Source organism: Oncorhynchus masou, chromosome 28 (genome assembly GCF_036934945.1).
Source record: "Oncorhynchus masou masou isolate Uvic2021 chromosome 28, UVic_Omas_1.1, whole genome shotgun sequence".
NCBI classification, from domain to species: Eukaryota; Metazoa; Chordata; class Actinopteri; order Salmoniformes; family Salmonidae; genus Oncorhynchus; species Oncorhynchus masou.
The window spans coordinates 29,013,482-29,024,418 of record NC_088239.1 but is presented as its reverse complement, the minus strand read 5'-3'; the positions used below and the strand labels follow the sequence as shown (position 1 = coordinate 29,024,418).

General features: G+C 41.4%; 1 protein-coding gene across 3 annotated transcripts; it reads right to left on the bottom strand.

The window, feature by feature from the left end:
- Positions 1-916: 916 nt before the first annotated feature.
- Positions 917-10,602, bottom strand: zfand1 (zinc finger, AN1-type domain 1). Of its 3 annotated transcripts, none has more exons than XM_064941874.1 (8): positions 10,496-10,602; positions 9,821-9,863; positions 9,595-9,634; positions 9,270-9,397; positions 4,948-5,039; positions 4,531-4,652; positions 1,639-1,794; positions 917-1,207 (listed from the first exon to the last, which is right to left on the bottom strand). In XM_064941874.1, the coding sequence occupies exons 1-8, from the start codon at positions 10,548-10,550 to the stop codon at positions 1,082-1,084; spliced, it is 762 nt and encodes a 253-aa protein (XP_064797946.1). In that variant the 5' UTR covers positions 10,551-10,602; the 3' UTR covers positions 917-1,081. The 3 variants fall into 3 exon arrangements, with proteins under 3 accessions (XP_064797946.1, XP_064797945.1, XP_064797947.1); XM_064941873.1 differs by having other exon boundaries at positions 917-1,190; XM_064941875.1 differs by having other exon boundaries at positions 917-1,190; positions 4,585-4,652.
- Between the last annotated feature and the right edge of the window lie 335 nt (positions 10,603-10,937).

The window sequence follows — 10,937 nt, the reverse complement described above, 5'->3', positions numbered from 1 at the left end:
TAGATCCGCTTAAAAGCGCAGTGGACATTTAAAGGTAATTTCCGATTGAGCCAATATTTGCAGCGTTTACCATGAATAACCTTGGGTAGTGTAATCTTCTTATTTGAATGATGAAAATAATGTTGGAAATGGCATCAGTTTGAACAGGTACAGAGAAGGTGCCTGTGTTGAACAACGATTACACATCGATGTTCCACTTGGCTGAGACAGAGAACAGAGCAGCAGGGAATTTATCTCGCCTGTAAAAACAACACGATCTGACCAAATACATTTTTCTCACCTTTACATCAGTGCCCCAGTGGAAAAGGCATCAATCAGCCTGGGGATTGTGGGTTCAAGTCCCACCTGGGTTGATTCGATTCTGCTTGTTTTTCAATGAGTATACCATTAATAAATGGCAAATTACTGTTGAGTACTTTGGTTCCAACTCCCAATTTATAATTGCACAGATCCCTATCCCCATCAGATCCCTATCCCCATCAGATCCCTATCCCCATCAGATCCCTATCCCCATCAGATCCCTATCCCCATCAGATCCCTATCCCCATCAGATCCCTATCCCCATCAGATCACTATCCCCATCAGATCCCTATCCCCATCAGATCCCTATCCCCATCAGATCCCTATCCCCATCAGATCCCTATCCCCATCAGATCCCTATCCCCATCAGATCACTATCCCCATCAGATCACTATCCCCATCAGATCACTATCCCCGGCAATGGCATAACATTGCTTGCTCACTCCAATTGAAATGCATGTGGCTAGCTTTCATTACCGTCAATAGTGAATTCCAAATTGCCTAAGTGGCCCAGAGGATCACAATAATAATAAATAATAAACCCACATTAGAAGCCCTTTTCCAGATCAGGACTACAATACCACCCCCTGTACTTCACAAAATACACATGTCAAACTGCCATAAATCAAACTTTAATATCCTAAATAAAAAAACACATGTTCATAGTATTCCAACGACTCAACATGATTTAGACCATCAGTGTCGTGTGCGAGTCAGGACTGTGGGATGTAGGCAGAGGTGTCCTCCAGGCCTGAGCAGTCATTGTCCAGGTACTCAAGGATCACGTCGCCCCCGTTGTAGAGGGGCGAGTCTGGGTGAGCCAGCATGGAGAGAAGGGTGTCGTCCATCTTGAGAGCTTCGCCCGTCTGGGGGTGGCACAGCCGCAGCTTCTACACGTCAACAACAACTCCACGGGGGGAGGACAAAGTCATTTTTTAGTAAGAGGTATCTTAAGAGACACGACAGACCAACAGGAAAGTTTGCCATGCGCAGTCGATCACCTGCTGGGTGTCGACAAATGGTGGCGATTCAACATGTAGAATAGAATGGAAACAAACAGAAAATGGCGGCCGACGTTCTGTGGTCAGTGGCAATAGGATGGATAGCCATTGCGCACTGCCAATGTCCGTGTTGGTATGTTTCGTCTCTAATATTTGCATAATGACAATGGTAGAATAGGTTCTTCTGCTTGGAGACAGCTCGTGATAGTTTTCGGTTACCTTTCTGTTAATACATTGTTCTAAGATGTTTCAAAAAGAGAGGTTTTCTAAAATTTGTTTGATGATAGTGGTACAATAGGTTGATTGGAACCTGCTGCTCGAGGCTGTTCTCTGTTACCTTAGCCGTTAGTACGTTGTTGTTGTTCTTCAGGCTGGCCAGTGAGGCGGCGTAGTCCACTACTTTCCCCACACTCCACTTGGAACAGAAAAACATAGGCAGGCTGGAGTCGTTGCCCTCTCTGGGAAGGAAGACATTGAAATAGGTCCTCTCTGTCTGGAAAGCAAAGTTAGAGATGCAAATAAAATGCAAAAGCACATAAAAGACACTGACTCTTTATAGAATGATGACAAGTAGATGCTGTTTACAGCAGGGTTCCTAACCTTTTCACCATGCCTCCCCCCCATTTTTACTATCACTCCCCTTTTATTGTTTATTGACATTCCCTATATTAAACCAGCTTGAATGTTTAATTAGGGCCCCAAGAAAAAATTTGGAAGTCCATTTCCCTCAATTTCACGTAGTTTAACAAGACTCGTGGCATCTTTTGGATAGGCTATTTAATCATAATAATAATAATAATAATAGATAAGGAAAATGCATCCCGCTACCAAATGTGTTTTATAGGCCAATGGTTTCAACTTAATTATACATATATTTCTCTTCTACAGAAAGTGAATAGATCAATTGATAGCCAGAGTCACATTGTATAAGATTACTTCCAAAGCAAGTTTCTTTGACTCCTCAACTTCAAAAAGGTCATAGCTCAGCTTCTGAATATCAGAGACAAACCAAAGACATTCCCATCAGAGGTGACTCTTCCTCGGGTGTAAACCTTCCTTGACTCGAGGGGGGATATTTGTTTATTATGTGATTGTTTAAAAAACTATGCGTAAATCTGCCATGCTTTAGGCTAGATACAAGCGGTAAAATGCCAGCGGGAGAGTCGACTGCTGGGAATATCTTTGGTTTGTCTCTATGATATTCAGCAGAGGTACGACCTTCGAAAGATGAGGAGTAAAAGAAATTAGAGGGTGTAATTTCTTTGACTCCTCAACTTTAAAAGGCCAGAACTCAGCTTCTGAATATCATAGAGACAAACCAAAGATATTCCCATCAGAGATAACTCTTCCTCTGGCATTCTACCGCTAGGCTAAAGCATTGCAGAGACTTATGCATTGTTTTAGATTGGTTTAACACAATTGCAAACAAATATACAGTATATACACTACCGGTCAAAAGTTCTAGAACACCTACTCCTTCAAGGCTTTTGCTTTATTTTGACTGTTTTCTACATTGTAGAATAATAGTAAAGATATCAAAACTATGCAGTAACCAAAAAGGTGTTTATGAGATTCTTCAAATAGCCACCCTTTGCCTTGACAGCTTTGCATTCTCTTGGCATTCTCCAAACCAGCTTCACCTGGAATGCTTTTCCAACAATCTTTAAGGAGTTCCCACATACGCTGAGCACTTGTTGACTGCTTTTCCTTCACTCTGCGGTCCGACTCATCCCAAACCATCTCAATTTGGTTGAGGTCGGAGTATTATGGAGGCCAGGTCATCTGATGCAGCACTCCATCACTCTCCTTCTTGGTAAAATAGCCCTTACACAGCCTGGAGGTATGTTGGGTTATTGTCCTGTTGAAAAACAAATGTAAAGTCCCACTAAGCCCAAACCAGATGGAGTGGCATATCGCTGCTGTAGCCATGCTGGTTAAGTGTGCCTCAAATTCTAAATAAATCAGTGTCACCAGCAAAGCACCCCCACACCAACTCCGTGCTTTACGGTGGGAAATACACATGTGGAGATCATCCGTTCACCCACACCGCATCTCACAAAGACATGACGGTTAGAGCCAAAAATCTCAAATTTGGACTCCAGAACAAAGGACAAATTTCCACCGGTCTAATGTCCATTGCTCGTGTTTCTTGGCGCAAGCAAGTCTCTTCTTCATATTGGTGTCCTTTAGTAGTGGTTTCTTTGCAGCAATCGACCATGAAGGTCTGATTAACAGTCTCCTCTGAACAGTTGATGTTGAGATGTGTCTGTTACTTGAACTCTGAAGCATTTACTTGGGCTGCATTTTCTGAGGCTGGTAACTAATGAACTTATCCGCTGCAGCAGAGGTAACTCTGGGTCTTCCTTTCCTGTGGCGGTCCTCATGAGAGCCTGTTTCATCATAGCACTTGATGGTTTTTGCGACTGCACTTGAAGAAACTTTCAAGATTCTTGAAATGTTCCGTATTGACTGACCTTAATGTCTTAAAGTAATGGGCTATCGTTTCTCTTTGCTTATTTGAGCTGCTCTTTCCATAATATGGACTTGGTCTTTTACCAAATGGGGCTATCTTCTGTATACCCCCGATCTTGTCACAACACAACTGATTGGCTCAAAAGCATTAAGGAAAGAAATTCCACAAATTTACTTAACCTGTTAATTGAAATGCATTGCAGGTTACTACCTCATGAAGCTGGTTGAGAATGCAAAGAGTGTGCAAAGCTGTCATCAAGGCAAAGGGTGGCTATTTGAAAAATCTCAAATATATTTGGATTTATTTAACACACTTTTTTGGTTACTACATGATTCCATATGTGTCATTTCATAGTTGATGTCTTCACTATTATTCAACAATGTAGAAAACAGTAAAAATAAAGAGAAACCCTTGAATGAGTAGGTGTGTTCAAACTGTTCTAAAACTTTTGACCGGTAGTATATATTTGTTAACTGACTTGCCTAGTTAAAAAAAACAGCATAAATTAGGTTATTACTTCTTGACCCAACATAGTGTGTGGCATTATATATATATATCACAGTCCCACTTAATACCATCACAGTTAAAGTCTACACACCATACTCTGTGTCTGAATCTCAAATCTCAAACACCCTATTCCGTAAATAGTGCACTACTTTTGAACAGAGCCCAGTGGGCCCTGGTTGAAAGTAGCCCACTAGGGAATAGGTTGGACGCAATCACTCTGCATCTTGCTCTCCATCGCTCTGGTAGTACCTGTGGCAGTCCCTTGTCTCCCTCAGCATGAAGCTTTAGTTTCATCAAAGTCACCTTGGCTGCTGTTGCAGCGTTCTTTACTCCCTTGCGACCTTTCCTCGGAGGCAAAGCCTTCTTGGACTCTGTTCAGTCAAGAGGGTAGAACCCAACATTTTGGTGAACACTGCCCTCATGTGGACAGGCTAAAGAATAGCAGGGATAAGCATATCCTGTATGGCCATGGATGTCATACAATTTATTTTGAAAAAGACTCCCAAATGGCACCCTATTCCCTATATAGTTCACTACTTTTGACCACAGCCCTGTGGAAATAGGTAATAGGGTACCATTTGGGATATAACTCCAATGGACCCAGTAAAAGTATTTTTTTTGGGGGGGGGGGGGGGGTTGTGATGAAAAGTTGCGACTGTGACTAACCTACAATCTTCTGCACGAGCGCTTGTGTGGCAGCCATGCGAGGCTTGGGCGTTTCCAGTTTATCACACTTGTGGTCATCTTGGTGACGATGGCTGGAGAATAAAGAAAATGGGGGTATGAGAGGAGCTTTTAACACACCCATCATCTGTCTTTCCACTGCAGGCGGTCCACGGCTAGATCTCAAAGATATATATTTTCTTACATTACATTTTTTTTAAAGGAATATTTCAAACAACAGATTAAACCAATTTTGGCCAAGGGATCCATGAAATAAGTTTAGAGGGTGTAATATAATACAATGTAATATTATTAGTCTAAAATGTATGTAATTAATCCTGGGAAACACGGTCTTGGGAGGCTCACTGGGATATTGGTATCCACAGCGCTCCACCAATTATCCATTCGTCAAATTGTAATACTTCTTGTATTATTACATGCACTGTAATTTAAAATGTGCATCAGCATGCTTCCGTTCAGGTGTCCATCTTGAGACCCTGTAGCCAGTATACACTTCCTCAAAATAGAATGAATCTGCAGTGCCTTTAGAAAGTATTCACCCGTTGACTTTTTTCCACATTTTTGTTGTGTTACAATCCCCCCCAGTCACTACAAAGAACTCAGTTTCCGGAGAGGAAGGAAACTGCTCAGGGATTTCACCATGACGCTAATGATGACTAAAACAGTTACGGAGTTTAATGGCTGTGATGGGAGAATACAAGGTTGTGGATCCATCGTCAGTTTTCACTCCACAATACTAACCTAAATGACAGTGAAAACAGGGACAGCTTTACAGAATAAAAATATTCCAAAACATGCATCCTGTTTGCAAGAAAGTAAAACTAATGTAAAACTGCAGAAAAATGTGGCAAAGAAATTAACTTTATGCCCTAACACATCACTGAGTACCATTCTTCATATTTCTAAGCATGGCGGTGGCTGCATCTTGTTATGGGTATGCTTGTCACCATCAAGGAATAGGAAGTTTAAGGATAAAAACAAAATGAATAGAGCTAAGCACAGGCAAAATCCTAGAGGAAACTCTGGTTCAGTCTGCTTTCCAACAGACATTGGGAGAACAAATGTACCTTTCAGCGGGACACACAAGGCCAAATATACAATGGAGTTACTTACCAAGATGACATTGAATGTTCCCGACTGGCCTAGTTACAGGTTTGACTTAAATCAACTTGAAAATCTACGGTAAGACTTGAAAATGGCAATCGAGACATGATCAACCAACTTCACAGAGCTTGAAGAATTTTTGAAAGAATAATGAGCAATTTTGTCAAATCCAGATGTGTAAAGCTCTTAAAAACTTACCAGAAAGACTATCAGCTGTAATCACTGCGAAAGGGGATTCAACGTATTGACTCAGGGGTGTGACTACATATGTATATAAATATTTCAATAAATATTCCATATTGTCATTATGGGGTTTTGTGTGTCGATGGGTGAGAAAAAAAAGCAATTTAATGCATTTTGAATTCAGGCTGTAACAATAAAATGTGGAATAAGTAAAGGGGTATGAATACTTTCTAAACGCACTGTATGATCACTCAAAGAAATCGGTCATTAACAGCCATTTTTGCCAAGGAGAGTTTAGTCGCGTAATTTCACATCTACCTAAAATGTTTGGTGTAGTATTTCTCAAGTGAAAAATGTGCATGTCTCGTTGAATGACAACACTTCATTGAAGAATCCCTATTGTTGACCAATCACCTACAAAGGGGCAAGGACTTGAGCTTGCCTCAATACATTTTTTGTGTGCACACGAACAGGTGAAGGTCACAAAATATCATCATAATATACACGGTATATACAAAAGTATGTGGACACCCCATCAAATGAGTGGATTTGGCTATTTTTTTAAATTAAATTTGTATTTAACTAGGCAAGTCAGTTAAGAACAAATTCTTATTTACAATGAAGGCCTAGGAACAGTTGCCTTGTTCAGGGGCAGAACGACAGATTTTTACCTTGTCAGCTCAATCTAGCAACCTTTTGGTTACTGGCCCAACGCTCTAACCACGCAAAGGATGTCTTCCCTGTAACACACTGTGTTGAGATTGCCTGCAATGACAACAAGCTCAGTCCGATGATGCTGTGACACACCGCCCCAGACCATGACGGACCCTCCACCTCCAAATCGGTCCCGCTCCGGAGTACAGGTCTCTGTGAAATGCTCATTCCTTCGATGATAAACGCAAATCCGACCATCACTCCTGGTGAGACAAAACCGTGGCTCATCAGTGAAGAGCACTTTTTGCCAGTCATGTCTGGTCCAGCGATGGTGGGTTTGTGCCCATAGGTGACGTTGTTACCAGTGAGGTCTGGTGAGGACCTTACAACAGGCCTACAAGCCCTCAGTCCAGCCTCTCTCAGCCTATTGCGGACAGTGTGAGCACTTATGGAGGGATTGTGCGTTCCTGGTGTAACTTGGGTTGTTGCTGCCATCCTGTACCTGTCCCACAGGTGTGATGTTCAGATGTACCGATCGTGTGCAGGTGTTGTTACACGTGGTCTGCTGTTCACGCAGATGAGCAGGGATCTTTCTTTTGGTGTTTTTCCAGAGTCAGTAGAAAGGCCTCTTTAGCGTCCTACGTTTTCATAACTGTGACCTTAATTGTCTACCATCTGTAAGCTGTTAGTGGCTTAATGACCGTTCCACAGGTGCATGTTCATTAATTGTTTATGGGAAACAAGCATGGGAAACAGTGTTTAAACCTTTTACAATGACGATCTTTGAAGTCATTTGGATTTTTACAAATTATCTTTGAAAAGGCAGGGTCCTGAAAAAGAGACGTTTCTTTTTTTGCCGACTTTAGATGATTCTGTGCTTCCAACTTCATGGTAACATTTTGGGGAAGGCCCTTTCCTGTTTCAACATAACAATGGCCCCATGCACAAAGCGAGGTCCATACAGAAATGGTTTGTCAAGATCGGTGTGAAAGAACATGACTGGCCTGTACAGAGCCCTGACCTCAACCCCATCAAACATCTTTGTGATGAATTGGAACGGCAACTGCGAGCCAGGCCGAATCACCCAACATCAGTGCCTGAACTCACGAATGCCCTTGCGGCTGAATGGAAGCAAGTCCCCACAGTGACGTTCCAACATCTAGTGGAAAGCCTTCCCAGAAGAGTGGAGGCTGTTATAGCAGCAAAGGGGGGCCAACTCCATATTAATGCGCATGATTTTGGAATGAGATGTTCCAAGAGCAGGTGTCCACATACTTTGATAATGTAGTGTGTGCACAAACTGTTCCGGACTGTTTTGGATGGGATGTATTGCTGTCTCTACCTTCTTGCCGTTTGTACTGTTGTCTGTGCCCAATAATGTTTGTACCATGTTTTGTGCTGCTACCATGTTGTTGTCATGTGTTGCTGCCTTGCTATGTTATCGTCTTAGGTCTCTCTTTATGTAGTGTCGTAATGTGTGCTTTGTCCTATATTTATAATTGAAAAATGTCATCCCAGCCCCCGTCCCCACAGGAGGCCTTTTGCCAGGCCGTCATTGTAAATAAGAATTTGTTCTTAACTGACTTGTCTTGTTAAATAAAGGTTAAATGAAAAATAAATAAAATGGGAAGCATGCGGACGCCTTGAGCTACATCCATTTTTTTGAATGGAATATCATGATATACCCATTGATTTGAAAAGAATATAGCTTATAAATGCCCCATGAGCTTAGTTCAACTGTTGTACCCCATCAGAACCCAAAATATAAGCTTGTTCCACTAAATATTTTAAAAAGAACACTGTATCGCCTCAAAACATTGTTAAAACTAAAATTGAGATATAATGGACGGTCTTCGTAGCTATGAATTTGAGTGGTTACATTTCTCCAGGCCCACCCATCAGGTTTTTACCAATTGCAGGAAATTTGCTTGAAAACTGCAACATTTTCACTCCAATGCCAAGAGGTGGGCCTTTAAAACTGTCTTTCAGGGCTTGAGACACGGTTTGTCCGGCAATGCACTGGCAAAGTCATAGCAATAACATACAAATAGTTGTATTATCTCATTCGAGGTGGTCCCTGATAAATTTGCTGTCACAAAAGAGGTCCCGGACCCAAAAAGTTTGAGAACCCATGCTCTACTCCTCAACCAACACATCACCTAACACTAGTTTCAGTAGATCTGGACCCGTATTCACAAAGTGTCTCAGAATAGGAGTGCTGATTTAGGATCACCCCTGTCCATCCATTGTGAAAAGGCAAAACTGATCGTAGATCAGCACTCTTTCTGAGAAACTTTTTTAATATTGTCCCTGTTCTTGTTGGAGAGACCAGGGCAGACAAAGGGAAGAAACATGACACTTACGCCAAACAGAAATGTTTCTGACAGTGTGGACAAATGACTGGCAACAGTTCTTTCCCTTTGCAGTCTTCAAATGTGCATGGGTATCTCGTACAGCCACCAGATATCTGGACTTCTTTTTTAACGTCCACCTGAGAAAAAACATTTTCAATCATGACTGGATTCAAAATCATGAGAAAACTAGTTTGCCATTAAATCTCAACGCTGAATATGCATCCCATTTGGCCCCCTTTTCCCAATATAGGGCATTAGTTTTGGGTCAAAATAGCAGGCTCTGGTCTAAAGTAGGAATTAGGATGCCATTTGGGACGCAAACAGAGTTTCTTACCACAGGACAAGCGTGCAAATCTCGACTTCTGTGTTCAAGGCTGGAAGGAAAGTAAAAGGACTTGTCTAGTAGTCAATCACAAAAACATGTTTTTATTTTTTATATCACATTCAAACCCAAGAGCCATAGTGAGTGAATTTAGTTAAACGCATATACACAAGTCAGGTCGTCATATTTATCGCCTGGATAAATAAAAGGTTAAACAACAACAAAAATCTGATCTTACCAGAAAACACCCCTGCAGGCATCACAAATGAATGGCAGAAAATCTGGAGGAGAAATTGGGATAGACAGTAGTAAAATGCATTGACAACTTCAACATAATGTCAAAATCAAAGGCTAGCAGCAGTGATAGCAAAACGAAGGTGGATAATTGAAGATGTCCCACCCAGACGGTTTAATACTAAAAAATGTTTCAGTATGCACCAATGCATTAGCAGCTGTGTCTGGTCTGCTTATTTCGCTGTAACGTTATAAGAACCAAAAGAAAATAGGGAATGGGGTGTCACCCCTTTGCTAACTGGCTAGCTACTGCTAACTGCCGATCTAGCCACTGCTAGTTCTAGCTGCCCTTGCTGACTCATTATGGATTCCAAAGAGACTACTGGCTAACAAAGCTTTTGTGTTTCTAGCTACTTCTAGACAGAAATAAGAGCTCAATTAAATTGGCTACACTTACAAATTGACTAAGTGTTATTAACTAGCTAGCTAGCAGCTAAATGTTGTCAACAGCTAACAAGTTAGCCAGTCTTACAGTGATTAGCATAGCCATGTAGCTAGCTAACCAATTAGCAAGTTGGCAAAACAAACGGTAGCTACAAAAACACTACATTTAACGTGAAGCAACATAGTTCATTCTTTCGATCACATAATTCTAGTAAAAAAGTTTTTTAATGAAAACCTGTCTGATGGCAGGACTTTATGTTACAATGTTTCCCAATGTCTAGTTCAGCCATGATTCTTCTTGCGTCAAAGTCAACTTTTCAACTTTGGCCACAGATGTAACAATGAGACAGATATTTCACCGGATGTAAAAATGTGAAGCATTAATACCACCCACTACCAAATATGGTGGTGGTCGGCAGTGGGAGAAGATGGAGCGAGATGGATTTTTGCCGAAATTCTGCTAATTTTCTCATCAATTAAACATTTGATCTCAATGCAGTTTTCTGTTTTCAAAACTATAAATATGTTACGAACAGAGTGGCAATGTTTTGTAGAATTCACCCTTTGTCAAAGTTTTTGTTGTTGTTTCGGAGTGCAAGGACGAATTGAGTTATTGCACACGCGCACTTCATAGAGTAGGCGTTCTCTAACGGAGATGTGCAAATATATGCTAGAAC

Excerpts from the sequence above, each read along its gene's own strand:
- zfand1 (XM_064941873.1), bottom strand. The coding sequence starts at position 10,550 with ATGGCTGAACTAGACATTGGGAAACATTGTAACATAAAGTCCTGCCAT. Across the intron at positions 4,653-4,947 it reads GCTCGTGCAGAAGATTGTAG|AGTCCAAGAAGGCTTTGCCT; the intron begins GTTAGTCACAGT and ends TTGACTGAACAG. Across the intron at positions 1,795-4,530 it reads GAGACAAGGGACTGCCACAG|ACAGAGAGGACCTATTTCAA; the intron begins GTACTACCAGAG and ends TTTGCTTTCCAG.